Source organism: Osmerus eperlanus, chromosome 16, assembly GCF_963692335.1.
Source record: "Osmerus eperlanus chromosome 16, fOsmEpe2.1, whole genome shotgun sequence".
Classification (NCBI taxonomy): domain Eukaryota; kingdom Metazoa; phylum Chordata; class Actinopteri; order Osmeriformes; family Osmeridae; genus Osmerus; species Osmerus eperlanus.
The window spans coordinates 10,854,999-10,874,257 of record NC_085033.1 but is presented as its reverse complement, the minus strand read 5'-3'; the positions used below and the strand labels follow the sequence as shown (position 1 = coordinate 10,874,257).

The following is a 19,259-nucleotide window of genomic DNA, read 5'->3' as shown; positions in this document are numbered from 1 at the left end:
ACACTGTAGGCTACTTTGTATTAAGTCACCACGTGACAGATCTTCATACCCGGGTTATCAGTGTTCTTCAGGCCTCAATGTATTGGTACTGGTAGTGTGTGGGATTTTGTGTTCAGAAGGACAATAATGTTAGCAGGCAGATGTGTCTTATAAAAGGGGATAAGCGGTTTAGTTGGGCTCATTTGCAAACTGAGTTGCTACGTAAAATTGGACTACAACCTTCAAAACCGAACCCATACCAGTTTAACTCTTCATTGATCTATTTTCACGTCATGACCACTATGGAAACATACAAAGAACAAGGGCACATCACATGAACACATTTTATTTGTCTTGCATATGGTATCAACTCATTGGAAACAATAAGTTCCTATTCTTTCACTAGTTATGTTGACTTACAATTAAAAAGGACTAATGGTCACATAATGTTAAAACAACATGGTAGGGATGTAGGGGACATCAAAAGAGAACAAAGAAAGCAGGCAGGAATGAAGAGGAGGAATATATACTGTATGTTGTGGTTTTATGTAATGACTTGAGAATCTGAGATACGTTAAAACTAGTTGTACAAAATAAATGAGTGATAAGTACAACAAACATACACATGGACATGTACAGTATGAAGTTTGACAGGTGGCCTGGATGTGAGGATGTGTTTCAGTGAAGGGTCAGCACAGTTGCGAACTCCCTGAACGCACTGACATCTCCACAATTTACAAGAACTGACATCAAACAATCATACTGATATAGGGGGACACAAGCCAGATTATGACCAAGTTCTCAGGTTGCACATTAAATCTGAGAGCTCATCACAAACTACTTGCATATCGCCTCATGTCTCCCTTAAAGGAACAAAGAAAAATAAACTTTAAGAGATTTCTAGGACCAAGCCAAATTGTATGTAGTTTTCGCCTTCTCATAAATGTTTATTTATGAAAAGGCACACAATTCATAATTTTATCATAAAATAACACAGTCCTGAATTATTTCTTAGAAAAATAGAATCACTGACTGATTCAACCAAATATATGGTACCGTAATTCTATAATAGATACTATAATAGAAGCACATACTTGATACATTGATCATATAATTCAGATTGTCAGCAGTCATAGGGTGGCCATCATGACCATATATGATTTTGTGAGTATTCTTTTAAAGCTGTAATTGTAAAGATACCCACCTCTTAATATTGTGTGTATGAGCCATGCGATACTTAGATGCACAAATAATTCAATAAAGATGTTAATTTCTTCTGATATTGATAAAGATTGCCATTAGAGATATTTATTGTGTCTTTGATTAATAAAGTGCCTTGATATTCTCTGCCTCTAGATGGCAGTGCCACCTATTTTCCTCTGTGAGTGCTTGGATGCTCATGGCCTCCGTCATCCACATACAGTACAATTACACACATCAAGAAACACCCACACACACACACAGTGTTCATTCAAACTATCTCCAGCTAACTGTTTACATTTCTGACTAAGCGAAAGGCAGCATATAACATAAATACTTTGTGGAAAGTTACAATTAAGAATAATTAGTTGATACTCAGTCACAAGCACATCACTTAAGGGTGACTGAGCCTGACTCATTATTCAATTGATATTGTGAGTGTTCGCATGTGAATGTGCAAGCGCTGTCCTTACTGCGTTGTGTACACATGGTTGCCTCACAGCATGGCTATGACAGATGGGATATGAGCTCACTTTTATGAATATAGAGTAAAACATAAAATACTGAAATGTAATCTTAGATACTGATGTAAAAGCTATTGATAATACTGTCTACTGTACCTATTTCCATACAGGCAGAGGTTAAAGAATTGCTATATAATATTCTGCACTGCAATTCCCTTATTCTTTTGCTCAGTTTCCATTGTCACATCACAGAACAAACATCATTGGTCTTGTTCCATATACAGTATGTCTCTCAGATGACAGTTAAATAAATTATACATAAATGGATCATATTACATAAACTGGAATTGAGCCTTTGTGAATGAATGCCATATTCGGTTTCGGTTAAGATATGAATAGCATTTAGTGACCCAACACATTTCAATTATTGCAGAAGAGAATCTCCACAAATTATTAGTATTTCCTTTCCTTGTCCCTGTCTTCAAGTGTCCAGTCAATATTTCAATCAAAAATAGTGAGCAAGCTAAAAAAAAAAGAAAGTCTTGCACTAAATAACTACTCCAATACATAGAAAGAACAGGACAGAAAATCAATTTATAAAGACAGTAGAATGTCCCCATTCATACTAAGCTCTCTTTGCTCACACTGGAGCCTCCTGTGAATAAAATCCACAGTCTTAGGTCCACTCTGTGCAGCAAACAGCAATGTCATTGGTCTTCACAAAATCCTCAGTGAACACACTTCTCCAGCTCTGCAGACATTCCAGAATGTTCGCTACGTCACTGTGAGTGTGCGCTTCTATCATTTACTCACAAAAGCGAACCGTGACGGGCTCTGTTTGTCCCTTTTCCCTCCCACAGCTCCATAACGATGAGTTAGTGTCACATGCTCGTTTCGCAAGGTGGAGATAGAGTGCCATCCAGAATGATGTGGTTCTCTACTCCAACACTCCCTGCAGTGACTTCCCCTCCTCCTCCTTCTCCTTCACCTCCTCCGTCCTCCACCCCTGCCACTTCCTGCGAGCAGTTGGGAGTGCTGGGTTTAGGTGACAAGGGACTAGCGCTGCTTGCCACCCTGTCCATGTGATTCCTCTCTGTATTGCTTAAGCTGGATGGCTGACCCTCGCCCTCTGAGCCCTTGGCTGCAGTCTCTCCTCCCAGGGAGCCCGGGGAAACAGGGGACATCAGAAGCCCAAATGGAGACTTTGCTTCCACTAGACTAGCACTGAGAGACTGTGGGGAACGGGACACCGTGTCTTCTGCCGTCCCCTGAGGCAGCCGGCCTTGTACGCTGGATGGTGTTGACACCTTTGTCTCCTCCTGAGATTCAATGAAATTGACTTTCAAGGCCTTCGCCTTCTGGGGGTTGTTGCTTTTGATGGAACTGCGGATGCTCTCCACGGTCATGTCAAATGCCTGGTTATCCTCCCCCTGGGAAGTTGTGCCTCCACTGCCCCCTCTGCTGCCACCACTGTCTGGCTGGGTGGACACAAACTCATACAGCCCCTCCTTGATGATGGAGGATGGCTGGACATTCTCAGGGCCCCTGGCATCTATGGCGGAGATCTGGCTGAGGTCCAGTGGAGGTGGCCGCCTCTGCCCTCCAATGTTTGGTAGCAGGGAGCCCTTTTCCCCTTCGGCGAACTCAGCAATGCAGCTGGTGAAGCTGTCGGGGCTGGCTGTGTTCTTGATATCGGTGGAGGGTCTCTCCTTCTGTGGAACTCTGGAGCTACCGGTGACTATCGTCATCTCCAGCTCTTCTTCCAGCCTCTTGGCCTGCTCGTGAGAAGCCGCAGCTCCAACTTTCAGGGTCAGGCTGGAGGATGTGGTCATCTTGTTGTAGACGTCCTCCAGGCGTCGGGCGTTCAGGTGCTGGGGGCTGGCTCTGCTGGGGCTCAGCCGGATTGGAGAGCCCAGCTGGGCTACTTCCTGGTATCTGGGATGCAGAGTATGCGGGCTGCCTTCATTGGTCCCGTGCTTTTGGAAGTTCCACCTGCTGGGTGAGAGGTGGTTGTCGATGGGGTGTTTCTCCTCTCCCTTCTCCACCACCACATCCATCAGCTCCATGCTGCGGGCGAACGCGTCCTTCATGTTCATGGAGACGATGCTGCCGTTCCTCTTGGCCCTCTCCAGGGCCTCCCGCCTCTTGATGGCCTTCTCCTGCCTCTTCTGTTCACGGTAGAACTCGGAGAAGTTGTTGACGATGATGGGGATGGGCAGGGCGATCACCAGCACACCGGCAATGCAGCAGAGACCGCCCACTATCTTCCCTAACAAAGTCTGTGGATAGATGTCACCATAGCCTACTGTCGTCATGGTGATGGTTGCCCACCAGAAGGAGGCAGGGATGCTGGTGAACTTGGTGGCGTCTTCGTCCTTCTCGGCAAAGAAGACCAGGCTGGAGAAGATCATGATGCCCATGGCCAGGAAGAGGATGAGCAAGCCCAGCTCGTTGTAGCTCCTCCGGAGGGTGAAGCCCAGAGACTGGAGCCCTGTGGAGTGACGGGCTAATTTGAGAATTCTCAGGATCCTCATGATCCGGAAGATCTGGACCACCCTCCGCACGTTCTGGAACTGCAGCACGCTCTTGTTGGACTCCGTAAGGAAGATGGTGACGTAGTAGGGCAGGATGGCCAGAAGGTCGATGACATTCAGGGGGCCCTTGATGAAGTTCCACTTGTTGGGGGAGGAGAGGCAGCGGAGGATGTACTCCATGGTGAACCAGGCGATGCACACAGCCTCTACGTGGGCCAGCTGGGGGTTGTCGTTGAACTGTCCAAACTCATCCACCACCTGGAGCTCAGGCAAAGTGTTGAGCGATAGCGCAATTGTAGACAGGATGATGAACGTGATGGAGAGGACGGCCAGAAACTGGAATAGAAATAAAAGAAATAAAAACAAATGTGTTATTTGTCATCTTGAATATGACCATAATCCCACCATAGAAAATAAGTGTGTGTATGCATGTTGAGTGTTGTTGTGTCTACGTGTTGTGTGTAAGAGATATAAATAATCAATTTAGATTGATTGCACGGTTCTATTTTAAGGTCTATGCTTATACATAGTACAATACAGCCCAGTAATGGTCCACACAACAAATTTGTCAGGACCACAGCATCCCACCAACAATGTTAGCAGTTGGTCAGACAAACTGTGTGCATGTGCACATGATGTAATATCAGATTAGCATTCCCTGATACAAAGGATTATCAACTTGAGGACGGAAATCTGTAATACGAATAAGATTACATCTTACTCAGGCAGTCCACCAAGTCATGTAATATTTCTCTGTGGTTGTGTGAGTTGAGAATGCAAACCATCTGAATGTGATAGTAGGTCCCAACTGATTTCTTCATATACCCGCTGTCCAGACATGGCACATAGGTAGGCTGTAAGGCTTTTTTAAATCAATTCCTGAACTAATATTATCTCAACAACACCTTTTAGTAATGACATATGTCTCTCATAGTTTGTACAACTTTATACTATAGGTGAAATGAATCACTGAATCTGAAAGGGGTAACACAAACACTCAAAAAAGTGTATATGTGTTTTTTTTATTGTCATGGAAGTCCATTAGAGGACAGAAGCTGATCCACATTCACAAGTGTTGTTAAAAGTGCTGACTAACAGAACAATAACTGTATACAAATAAATAAAACATGTATTGACTGAGATTCATTGACATAACCCTGAAGTAGGCACTGCATGCCAAAAGTTTGGTTCTGTTTTGAATGTATGGGAGCAAGTAGAGTTTGACTTTCACAGTTTTTTGTTGTTTTTCTGACAAACTTATTCAAGGGCACAAGTGACGTTCCCTATATTTAAATTCCCTTATATTTACACTATAACCTTCTACATCCTATCCCAGTTAATTTTAGATGAATGATGAATTCCAACCTTTCCCTCTCCTCCGTTCTTCCCCTCTTTATAACCTTTCCTTGCTACCTCTCTCTCTCTCTCTCTCTCTCTCTCTCTCTCTCTCTCTCTCTCTCTCTCTCTCTCTCTCTCTCTCTCTCCGCTAACCCCGCCCCCCCCCCCTCCATCCCCACCTCCATCTCTCTCTGTGTCTCTCCTGGCTCCACCTGTCCCGGAAATGACGTGGACATACTCGCAGCACTCACTTAATCACAGCAGCGGAGGAGAATTAACCCTAAGTAACAGTCGATTCGTTCACTAAAATAGACCACTCCCAGTCCCCACACACTGTGTGACAGAAGGCGGAAGTGCAGTCTTTCTGCCACCACTGGCACCTGAGGTTTACTGGGAAGTTATGTGATAAATCTACTTCTGTCTCTTTAGTTCAAAGGATTAAAAGGTATTTCCTGTTGGTGCTCTTTATTTTTGGGCAGTAGTTGCAGATGACATGGGCAAGATTTTCTGGTCAAGACAGTTTGTTACTTAACTCCTCCGGAGGATGCATAGGTCCTGTGCTGAACCTGAGATTAATCTCATAATAAAACTGCTGGTGCATGAGGACTGATTTGTTCTCAAAATAATAAATGCTGCATTCTTCTGTGTGGAGAGAAAAGGAAGAGGGCTCCCAGAGCAGTGACCAATGAGAAGGTGTGATGACTCTGACTATATGGGACTTTAGTGACACATGATCAGTTTCATTCCCAACAATCCCTTTACCTGCCCGCCTGATTCCTCATGACCCAATAAAAATACAGTGAAATAGCTCTCGTTATTTTTCCAAAGACATTGATAAATTATCAAACCCATTAAGGCAGTAAGTACTAGCTTAACATCCTGGATTGTACATGATTTTCAACAAACAACCTGGTTTCATAATGACACCAGACAGAACTATATGCAGGCTCACTAATCGTATGATTACTGTGAACACCATCAAAATGATACGAACAATCTCCTATGAACAATATCTTATCCATGTCAAATTTTCACAAGTTGATGTATAGAATTACATGTTGAATAAAGATGTATCAGGTTATTGGTTGATTCTTCCTGTTGGGGAAAGAATGAGTAACTACTTCTAACCTTTCTCTATCCTTACTATAGATAGCAACCAAATCCTATTACAATTATCCTGAAATGTCCTCACGCAGAGACAAGACAACGCAAGCACATGGTCAGGTCTCTATACTTATACCTGACAGAACGGGACCATGGTTAAGTCCTCATACAGTAAATGGATCACCTCCCCCTTTCACTATTAGGTAAATATTTTATTTGAATGGGATATGTTTTTATCAAGGTGCACACAGGGTTATTTGGTGTCCAGAAAGGTAGTTGGTGTTCCTTGCCTGCAGCTGCCACGTGATAGGGCGACAACCGTCAGCACTTGTTCTGCCAACTTCTCTAAGAAAGCCTCCTGCCATGAGGAGCCAGGAGCTAAGTACCCAAAATGCATCACTACGCAACACACCTCACCTCACCTCATCCTTACATCTACTCTGGCAGAGGCCTCATGTAGGCATGTGGGGTGGTACTCAAATGTGTCCTCCAAACCGTGGACATACTTAAGGTGTGCTTGATTTCTGTGGAATGTTGAGGCAACCCAAGCAGAAATAAGAGACCAACAAGAGACCAAGTCTTGTAAACTGATCTAAATGTGCATGTAACTGTAGCCTTCATGAATTTATCAAATCTCAGCCCTGAAGGAAGACAGGAGGAAAGCGGAAGTCTAAATAATATAATTAGAATACAAAATCTGCTGACAATGTAGAAGGACATGAAACTACACTGACTAATTAAAATGACTGTTTAGACTAGTTGCAAGCAGTGTCCCAAGCTAACCTAACCCTTACTGTGACCCTAGCAAAAATCCAATTAGCTCAGTGAAAATAAACCTTCAAAATTCCTACATAATACACACATCAGACTGAGCTGTATTTACATTGTTTTAGACTCTAATAAAGTATGTCGATTTCAGATTAAAAACAACAACATCCAATCACTGGTGGTGGGAGCTGTATTAATACAGATAGATGATATTCTAAACGTTCTAATTCTAACGCCAACTTAATGGGGTTTGGTTGTTACAGGTACCAGGTTATGTGTTTGTGTCTAAGCAGGACAGCTGAGCAGGAGGAGCCGAGCTAGCAGAGGAGAAATAAGAGGACAAAGTCATTAGCGCAGCCTCGGTGGCCATCGCGTGATGGAAGGATTGTCTCAGCCAAAGGCAGGATGAAACCTCCGTCTGGCCACTTGTATCTACATCGTGGCTGAGGTTGAGTCAAAGGTCACCACAACACACTATACGGTCTGACCGACGACACCGGAAGAGAGATTGCGACATGTTCCCCGTGTTCTCAGGGAATGGGAACACGAGGGAGCCTCCTTGAGGTGGGCAGAGTAGGACCGTCGTGTTTTAGATTTCTGTTGCTAGAATTAGTGTGGTGCAGAAGTATCGCTGTTAAAAGGTTCGACCTTGACTTGGCACCTGGGAGCTGAGGCCACTGTAAATCCTCTGACATTCAAGCTGCTTTAGAACATGGAGCGTACAAGACCTACGTTACGTCATGAAAGCCTTTGCTGAACTGGCCTTGTGAGGACAGGTAGATTGCTAAAGAATGAAAATTGAAAGCTTTTACTGACTAGCTATAAAACCTTTTAACATTTCATGGATACAAAGAACGACAAGCAATCAACTGACATGACATGACATGATCGTTACAAGTAAAGTTCCTCGTAAAAAATAAAATAAACGAACAGGCTACAATGACAATATTTTACCATTCATGGCACGGGATATAATCTTGCAGATTTTGTCTTTAATAAAGAACGACATAACTGTGTGCCTTGCGTGTGCCTTGCGTGTGTGTGAGAGCCAGGTAGACAGGCCAGCGTGGTTCTAGGAGCGACAGTGTGTGTGGGGGTGGTGGAGCAAGGATTAGCTGCCTGGCCTTATCTTTAGATCTGCACAAACGTGATTACATGAGCCATGATGGGGATATAGAGAGAAATAGACAAGGTGCTGTGTCTGTGCCAGGGTCAGAGCATGCGTGGAAACAGGGAGACAGAAGGGAGGAAAAGTGGAGGGGCGGACGACACAGGAAGACAGGATCCGCTAACATCCTTGAGATGTAAGGGCCCTCCTCATATGGAATGAACATCAAGATAGTTGGATGTAGAGGTCTCACCATCGTATGGGTTTGGTGCTCTAAGTGTATAAAGTTACTCTCTTTGAGAAAACACACCAAGAATGTGTGATATGTAAATATTCTAAAACGTTGCGTCCTGCTTGGCAGTTGTTGCTGTTATAATGTGGTGCTCCAGTCATAACAGAATATCTCATTCTTTTAATATGTAAAGAAGAGGCTTGTACACAGTCTTTTAGAAATGGGGGATGTGAGCTTTCCACGTTTGTTTAAGAGTGCTTGCTAAAAACTGGCCCCTATGTCAGTCCTAAATGTTTATGGTGGTTTATGATGAAAAGGTAAACAGAAGACAAAATATGTATGCCTTGTAAGTCTTACAGTATATGCAATACATGTGATTTACAGATTTGTAAATTCTATTAACATTTCAATCTTACACTTCGGCTGCAGAAACTGTACTCACTGACATAATCCTAAAAGTGCCCAGGTGTTTGTTCCAGTACAGTTAGACGCATGCCAAAACCCTCATTAAGCTTCAGGTGGAACACAGCTCAGTTTCCAGGTAAACTGCCTAATACTGTATAAACAGCCACATGTAATGAAGCTTACACAAATATGTAATCTTTTTATATCAATATCTGAATTACACATAAAAACTTTATTTTTCCTTGAGTCGAAAGGGTTACTTCTTTGAAATTGACATTATTTTGTACCACTCCAGATTTTATTTTGTATTTTTGGCTATAGTAATCTATGTGAAGTCCTTGTCCACAACATTGGATAGAGAATTTGATGTCAAATCAAATCATTAAAAGAATGTCCAGATAAGAAAAGTATATTCATTTTCAAACTAAATGCCAATCAATAGGGCAAAACTCTCCAAGTATAGAGTTGGTGATATACTGTGCATTGACATTGACCTCATGCACAATGGAGTGCTACAATGTCAGCCAGGTGAGGGCCAGGGTTTGTTTGCCTGACAGAGTTCTGTGATAGTTGCTCCTACCACCAGCATGTTCTCTCTCTGAAACATGCATAGTGAATCATTACTGTCGCAAATGCCGTTCTTAAGGTTCTACTGTATGTGACACAAAGATGGCGTGAGAATCACTGTGCATGAAGCTTGTTTTCCGTCCTAGTGGTGCATTTAAGTCAACCTAAAGAGTGCCAAGCGGAAACCCTTTTCTTAAGTGGCAAATTGTGCCAAATTGTGCAGTCCCAAGACTTGACAATGATACAATGTTTCTAGTACAAACTACATTTGCTATCACTGATCTGTAGTGTGCATTCTTTGTAACATCTGGCCAGCCTAGAGGTAAGAAGATTAATTGAGAGATGTAGATTTATGCTAGTAAGCCGTAATGTCTCCCCTTTTCTCCTGCTGTTCTGGTGCTTGTGACTAAACTTAACAAAGGCTCCAGGAAACAACCTGACAAACAAAGACAACAACAGTGTTCCAGAGAAGACTGTTCATTCAGTAGATGCCAATCTGGCTAAACACAGGGATTAAACTGCAGAATATAATCTGCATCAGTCAGAGTCCTGGAAAGGAGCACGTTGAAGACTGGAGCTGTGTCTGTGTGTGTGTGTGTGTGTGTGTGTGTGTGTGTGTGTGTGTGTGTGTGTGTGTGTGTGTGTGTGTGTGTGTGCGTGCGTGTGTGTGTGTGTGTGGGGCGGGGGGTAGTCTCACAAAAGGCAAAATGGAAGATGACATCTCCATTAGTGGCATCAGTTTGGCATGTACAGTATAACTGTTTAATAACTGTTATTTAAATCTGTCAAGTTCGAGTCAATAAGATTATGGAAATATTTTTGTAAAATTTACTACCGTGGGGTTTATGTATTGTAGCTTTCATCTTAACAGGGTACCAATTCAGATCTCAATTGTGTTTTAACTGCAGGGTTATAACATTCTTATCAAATGAGCTAAAAGGTTTAGCTCTTTAAAGATCCAATTTAACTAAAGTAAGTACCGAGGTGCATTCATTCTACACAGCAGACAGGTTTATTTCTGATTTAACAACTTGTTGAAAACAGAATAACTGCAAATTGCTTCAAATAGAAGCCGGCCTCATATAGTATAAACCACCATTTCTCCCCGATTAGATTTAAAAGTACATGAGGACACCACATAGAGGATGAGGAGGGGAGGAAGGATGAAGGCTAGACTATTTCTAGAGGAAGTTATCACTGCAGCAGAGTGCCTGGGAGGGGGGAAACCGACCCAGCGGAGAAACCCAAGACCGTCTTGATCAATATCCCAGAATATTTATGGAAAAGGGACACAGGATCTATTGGATTGTTGGTGTTTTCACAGGGCTAATGTATTTGAAGCCAACCTTCCACATTCGTCAAAAAGCTTGTGCTGAGTAAGGGACACAGTGGCAGTTCACTGTCCTTTGTACTGCTACATCAACTGAAATGATGGTTAAAACACTAGACAAGACCATGGCTAATACAGTATCGGCTGGGTCTCACAAATTGACGAGAGTCGAGATCAAACACACACTGGACACAGCAGTGAGAAGCTGGGATGGATATGCAACAGTATAGTTGGATTGGTAATAGTCAGAGTGTGTGGGTGTGGTCAAATGCTGATGGTCAAAGGTTGATTATGCATGTCATGCATGCCACCTTATTGCAAAGATTCTCACTGACGTTTGAGTCCGCCGTTTTCATTACCCGTTTTCATTACCATTTCATTAAATTCAAACCCCAAGTGAAGTAGAAAGCTCTTGATAACAACCTTGCAGATTCTCAACCAAAGCTTTCAAAGCTTATCTCCATAACAGACAACATGCAATTACAGTCCAAAGGGTTTTCATTATGTCAGTCTCTGGTTGCTCCAGCTATTGTCTTCAACTTCGAGGGAAGAGGCAAAGGACCTTGACTATAGTAATTAGTCAGAAACATGCACTTAATTGGGCATCCAGACACACAGGCCAATTACAGACTAGTAATTAGTAACATGTGTGTCCATGTGACGTGATACTTATGCATGAGGAGTGGGCAACACTGTTACTTAACTCATAGTGAGTGAATATATAACAAAACACAACCTATCCACATAGACCACTGTGTACCTCATACATATTTACACCGATCGAGCAAGAATAGCCTAACAATCTCTGGGGCCAACCTACTGATCACCCTGCCAACCACAGTGGCATGTCTGCCATGTTTACACACAGCCAGGAGAGAGTTTGAGCTGAGTGCAGCCTAAACAAATCAAATCTTATCTCCATCCAGCACATCTTATCGCCCACAACTCTTATCGCCTGCAAACCATGCAACAAAATACCTCCACAAAACTTAACTAACAATTCATAAAAAACCAAGGTCAATCTTTAGAAAATGTTCATAAGCTTTAGACAAGTTGCTCACCATGGTAACAAAGTTGTATTTTTGTATGATGATTTGGTGATTTCTACATTTTCGACGCATTGGTTGGTTTGGTTTCTTACAACAAGTGGCCCAGGGACACACTTAAGTTCCCAACATCACTAGATCAACTGACCATATCAATCAATATTTCCCTTTGCAGACAAAGATCAACTTAAAGCAACGTGTAAACCTGTGATGGGACATTGTATGGAGTGATGGTGACAGCCAGTTTCACCCAAGAGCAACATAGATGATTTAGCCCTGCACTATAGACACTTCAGATAGAGGCTGGGCCATAATGGAATGAAACGCTCTCTGTGTTGCCATAAATCTAGGGGGAAAAAGGCAAAGTCATTATTTTAAAGGTTTAAACAGCAGTTAATGAAAAATAAGAGTGGCTGATGGTCGCTCATGTGTTGAATCTTAACAACTTCCTAAACATAATGTGGAGAGCAAGGGATGAAACCCAACAGATTCATATCTAATGGAAATACTGGATAATGTGCTCTGACACACAGAATCTGAACACATGTCTTCCCTGGAGATGGAAATGAACAACAATCTTATTTACCATCAAGTTATGTCTGGGCTAGGACTTGGGCACAGAGAGGAGGTGGAGAAAAGGGGCATGCAGAGGAGATGGAAAGGAGGAAGAGACACCGATATGTATTACTATTATGACAGGGGAGCATAATACTGTGCTACGTGGAACCCTGTGACATCATTTTCCTGCTTGGCCCTTTGCTATGGCTGCCAGGATATGAGCGGAGGGAGATTCTGCTGCAATGGCACATTCCCTGCCAAGACACGACATCTCCACTCCTATATATCAATAACAGCATAACATCCCTAGAATAATCATAATCCAGCCCTGCCTATGAATTTTGTCCTTCGACTGCCAAAGATCTTAGCAGCAATTTGAGACGCTTGCCTTGATGAGCTGGATCTCCTTGTCACGATTGTTCCTCTTGTTAGAACCTAGTAATGAGGACACAATTAAAACCTGTACTGTCTGAACAACCTCTATCAATCTATCTAATCATCTATCTACTTATCTATCTATCTATCATGGACCTGATTGCAAGTCAAGTCTGAAGTTGCCAAATTGACTTTACTTGAATAAGTCTAATAAAGCTTACAAGTTAGTACTTTAAATACACATGTGACTGCTTCCTGGAAACCAACCAACCAACCCAACCAACCCAACGCCATTAACAGAAATGAAACCAACCCCCAAGTAAAACTCCAGCCAAATACAGTTCCCTAGCATTTCCATGACCTTTCCTCCTTCACACCCTCCACATCCTGGCCTCCTCCACCTCCCTAACCCCTTCCTGTGGACCTAGCACAGGGCCAGACGGTGTGCAGGCTGAGCCTGCAGCCTTCGCAACAGTCTATTTGCAGAAGCAGACTGGGGAAAAGCCCCAAAGGAGATTAAGTCTCACTCCCAGAGTCCCATCACTCCCTACAGCACTGTGCTGTGGCAGTCCAGACCTAAGGGGGACTCTATTCATATCTACCAAGGCAGATGTTGGGCTTTTTGTTCCTGCACAGCACAGGGTGTTTAACACAGTTATGAGTTGTTTTTTTTAAGAGGGGGGACATTTTTACAGTAAGACGGCAAAATGTTGGAAGTGGATCGTTTTTCTTTCTTTTCTATTTTACAGAGGTGGAAGAAAACATTTATTTAGTTCTTACATTATTTTAAAATATTTTTTCACAAATATATACAACAAAATATGTTCTGCCATAAATAATTACATGTACCCTACATTGACCAAAATGAGTAACTGTTATAATTGACAGCCCAAATCTGGTGAATGTGTGAGGTAACATAATTGATTTTCCATATTTCTCAGCGCTAGCCAACGATATCATTATTGTCTGTAGTGGGGAAGCTTTGTCACTATACTGCTGCGCTGAGTGCTGACTCACCAAAATATGATTGACTGGCAGCCAAACGCACATAACTACCTACAGCAGCCTGTGTGCCTTCATTGTGACAGCCAGCAAGCGCACCCCTGCTGCTGCCCCCGCCTCTCCACTTACCTAAGCTTATGTCACACCTAGGGGGACACAAGAGGTAATCTAAGCTAGCTAACCACCTAGCTCCAGACTGCCTTTTGCTTTTCCATAGGACCGGGTGTCCTTTCCTAGGGCCAAAGGGGAGGCAGGGCTCCAGGATTACTCCTGCTTTAAGTACTCCTTAAGCTCCATGTGCCAACCCCCCTTACCCCTATCTTGGAGGCCATTGGCAGATTAGCGCAAGGGAGGGGTGAGGAGGGCACTCTCATCCTTCTCTACAAATCACCCTTCTAATTTAACAAAGTGTAACCCTTTGCCTGAGTCTTGTCTTGGATTTGATCAAACTGACACTCATTAAAGAGAGAGGATCCCCCGAAAGTCCTTTTTTTTTTAACTGAACGCAAACATTGAATAATCCAATGATGATCCAAGCTAATACCGCCCTCACCTGTAAGGCAGCCCAAGCATGTATAACCCCCCCCCCCCACACACACACACACACACACACACACATGCCACAAGTTAAAGATAAAAGAGCTATAGGATGCACAATATTGGACATTGGCGACAGAGTTTTATGAATGGAACATGGCCACAGACAAGTCACACCGTGGTGTACTACAGTAGGTTGTCTGGGTGGTCTGTCAGTTTGGTGAGGCGCATAACAGAAGACCACCAGCATGTCTGTGTGGTCAGGAGCTTCAGGAGGAACTGCCTCATGACCATGTGTCTAGCTATATCCTTCTTCCTCTCTCTCCTCTCACACCTTTTCCAGAGTTTCCATGCTTCCTTCTATGGTCTGTTAGTTGATGCTTACTCCTCCATCTAGGGCCAATGTGGAGTTTTGGCTACATGCTTCGGTTTATATATGCGTTGGAATTGAAGCCACAACCTAGATGTACAGACACCATATGCTCCTTCTCATAACTGTTGTGATCTGCTTGGGAGATTTGCCCTTCTATCCTGAGAACTTGAGAATCAGTGTTAATGGTAGTCACAATACATAAAATGTATTACAGCTCTACTGAAAATGTATGAAGAGTTCATTACAATAAACAGTTTTGATTATCTTTATATTCTAGAAGCAACAACATAATTCCTTAGAGAGCACCCCATTTTTCTGACAGATTAATTCTGGTAAGAGAAAAGGCAGATATAAGTCTAAACTTGAAATAACATAGTAATGGTCTGATTGACTGATTTCCTTTGCAGAGTTCTATGAAGCACACAAGGTTCCGTTGGCTGACCAATAGGAGTTTCAGAGCAGGCAATATTTTACTCTGACTTGCTGCAAAACAGCATTCAAGGTCTATATCTTTTAACACCAACAATAAATCTCACACCTCTATGGATCTAACCTACATTCAATTTAACTATAAAGCTAATAGTTGTTTACTCATCTAAGAACCTCTGCTAGATGAAATAAACTTCAGAATTCAAAATAATCAGTACCTGTTGCAATGTAAGTCTTTATATTTGTATGGCCAGGTAAGTAAGGCCTTTACAGTACTGAGCATCATGGGAAACATTCTAACCATAATCACCCGGCCTCTCTGTCTCTTATCTGATTACTTCATAGGTTAAAGAGGATTAGGTTCCCCATGCCACAGCATTCTTCCTCCATTGTTTTGACCAAGATGGAGATGACAAGGAGAAAGGGAAAAAGCAAGAGGTGATTCAGACAATAGATCTGTGGCCAGGATAAACAATGTACCATACAAAGGACATATTTATGATGAAAGCTAGATATATGGATCGTTATGATGAGCAATAAAATCAATAAACTGTGCATTTGGCTATATCACCCTTTAAATCAGTAGCATTTGAAAATTGGTAGAAGAAAGTATGAAGTCTGTATAGGGTGGTGAATGTGCTTCAGGCCTCCCTATAGAATACTGCAACCACTTACAAAGTATTATGCCAGGAAAGCACACTCTTGATCATAAATTCACAAATGGGTCCAATTACATTTATGTGCAGCTAAAGTGACTATTGGTAGGGAGAAAGTGAAAACATCAGTAGACAGTCGGCTGGATTGAAAGGAGTTTTTGACACTTTGAAAGGCTTTCATAGTGCACGTTCCCAAAAGTATTCCGGTCTATCAACATAGCCAGGCCTATGCTACTACAGTAAGCATATGTCTCATCTACCTAGTCTTCATGTCTGGGGCATACTCTGGTATGCCTGATTGAATGTTTGAGTGTTATTCAGTTTGGTGAAATTCCACCTGGCCTTGATAAGAGCTATCAGGGCAGAAAGGGCATTAACCTCATGTCAATCTTAAATCCCCTCCTGGACATGACACCATTTGACATGACTGAAGACCATATAAGACCGTTTACAGTTTGTATGTGTCGTTTGAAAGACTATAAACAAATGGATTTCCCTGGCCTCTGCCTTACCTTGGCAGCAAGAGAGGAGCTGGGTTTCTCCAGGAGGTCCCAGAGCTTCTGTCTCTTGTCCGGGCAGCAGCCGTGTTCCTCCTCTACGCCGTCCTTCTCCCTGAGGGTCTCCGCCTCCCTCCTCAGCTCCTCGTTCATCTGCTCCTTCTTCTGGTGGTAGCGCGCCTGGCAGCACGACTCCAGGTAGATCTCGTCGATGCCCCAGTAGTCCAGCTCCTGGCCGAACGACAGCGCGCACATCTCCTCCATCATGTGCAGCTTGCCCGTGCGGTAGAAGTTGAGGATGGAGGAGAACGCTCCGGGGTGGCGGTCGAAGAAGTACTCGTTGTCGTTGAGGCTGTAGTCGTCGCAGATCTCCATTAAGGACTCGTGGGTGTTGCAGTCTCTGAGCCGGCCCAGGCGGGTCCTGGGGAGCCGATCCAGGGTCCGCCACAGGACCTCGTGGACCAGACCGCCCACATTGATCCGGACCCTCCTTGACCGGGCTTTGGTGCGGATGATGTCAATGGGCTCAGGCGGGAGGGAACCTCCAGGCCTCTGGTTGGGTTTGGTGACGCCATAGGTCATCCGATCAGTCATGGTGGTGAGATCAGTGTGCTGGGGTCACAGCAGTTCAGGTTTGCTCTGAGGAGGCAACTTCTGATGCACCCTGGGATTGGAATGGGCACCAACGCTGTCTGCTCAGAAAACGTTCAATGATTGGTCCATGGCTGAAGGTAGAGAGGGATAAAAAGAAGTAGCCCAAGGAACATTTAAAATAAGGAGTACCATTTTCTCCTGCATTCCAATATATTTTACAAGGCACACAGATGATTAGGACAATTTCTTAAGTTAGTTTCTTAAGGTGAACTAAGAGTCTCTACAGACTTGACTTTTTCAAGACTGTCCAACAGCTAACTTAATAGGCCAACACTTCTTTTATTGTGAAAGTAGTCTGCTCTCATTTTTCTTTCAAATGTTATAATCAGGATGGTTGAAAAACTGAGGGAAACATATATGGATTACAGCCACAAACAGCTGACAACTAATCCTCCAGGAGATTGATAGGCCTAACACATTCATTTAAAATTATCAAGGAAATGAAGACCAACACTAAAACATTTACATTCAATTAAGTTTCTTTTTACTTGTACTGTAGGTCTTCAACTGGAGAACTATTAAAGAGCTTTGAATTGGCGTAAAGAGGCTTTCATGTGATTGTGTAATTGGGAGGGCCTACAAATCCTGGTAGAAGTACAGTCCACTGAAGTCTACCTGGGATAATTATAGCTGCTCTAACTAGTCTAGGACACCGTAGGACACACGTCAGTAGCCTATCAGCCTGGGTACGTCACTATGAGAGTAAATCAGACCCAAATCAATGTTCATTTAGACTTTCTTTCATTCTTTCAATTCCCCAAATGTGAACTTTTTTAAGTGCCTGTGGCATCACTGGTGTTGTCAAACTATGTTTTCAAGTTTCTTCCATACCTACCTAAAGAAGATTAGTTATCATCCAGAATACAACTGTCATATCGACACATTCCATTCAAAGTTTATAAAATAATTCTGTACTTTACCTGTACATAGAACTCTACTTTAGAGAGGAACTCTTCTCTTTTTGTATGGATTACACAGGTTGATTTTGTGCGATTAGGCTTCCTTCCCATCCGATTCCGTCTTCAAGCCGCCTGTGATTATGGTGGATGGGTATGTCCACATCTTCTGCTTGAAAATAATCGGAATTAAACATACTAGAAATATCTCCCTCGTGATAAAATGGCACTACTCGGAGTAGTTAAACTGCAGATTGCGTACTCCATGAGCGTTAGTCTAGAGTTAGGAAGGGAGCCCTCGGTTGTCGAACATGAAAAAATAAATGGATGAGCGCGCCGTAAGGCTACTGTAGCCTATCTGCATAGCAAGACACAGGAACAACTGAGAGGAGGGGAGCTTTCCTGCCCGCTGGCTGCCACAGCCCGGAGGTGAAACCTAATTGGATTGAGCTGTACATCACCAAGGACAGGTTCAGATCAAGTGGAGCGCACGAGCACTCCAACTATATCAACTCAATGCGCGAGACCTGTGTAGAACTCAATGAGACCTCGGAGGAAGTTAAATGAAGACTTTAATTCGTTATAAGGCAAATACACTGTGTAAAACGGAGGAAACTGTAGCTGCAATTATTGATTTATTTTTGGGTTTTGTAGTTACTAACACTCTTTCAATACATTTCCAAATATATGACCATAATCGTAATACACAGGCTATGCGTTTTTAAATGGAAGTGTAGACCAAACCATAATATACGAGGCGACAATGCACAGTAATCCAAACCACTGGTCAGACTCACAAAGTAATTTACCTTTGTGGTTTCTGGTTTAGGACTCAAAAAATTATGCATGATGTACTGGAAGCGCTGTGCTGTAGGTTTCAGAAGTCACCACAGGGGGTGTTGGTTACGGTGGCCCTAATCAACAAGGAGTGAGTTATTTTTCCAAAACGGAAGCTAGCTAGTTTTAGTTAGCTTCCGTTACCTAGCAACCTCGCATAATACTCGTAGCAATGCTACTACCTGCTAGTGTTACTTGTTAGCCTCCTAATTGTAAATTTTGAAGCCATACTATAGCGTTTGTCATATAGTTTTTGTCTATCGGAAAATAGTCGGTTGGAATGTTCAGAATCACATATGTGTGACGCTACTCCTTAACGGGTTAAACCAAGACCACTTTTGGAGACTTCTAAAAGCAACCTTGTTATTTC

At 42.9% G+C, this 19,259-nt stretch overlaps 1 protein-coding gene across 1 annotated transcript; it reads right to left on the bottom strand.

Annotated features, from left to right (window-relative positions):
* Positions 1–311: 311 nt before the first annotated feature.
* kcnb2a (potassium voltage-gated channel subfamily B member 2a) lies at positions 312–18,475 on the bottom strand. Its single transcript, XM_062481282.1, has 3 exons — positions 18,077–18,475; positions 16,518–17,227; positions 312–4,513 (listed from the first exon to the last, which is right to left on the bottom strand). Exons 2-3 carry the CDS (start codon positions 17,094–17,096, stop codon positions 2,525–2,527), a joined length of 2,568 nt encoding a protein of 855 aa, XP_062337266.1. The 5' UTR covers positions 17,097–17,227; positions 18,077–18,475; the 3' UTR covers positions 312–2,524.
* Positions 18,476–19,259: the final 784 nt, after the last annotated feature.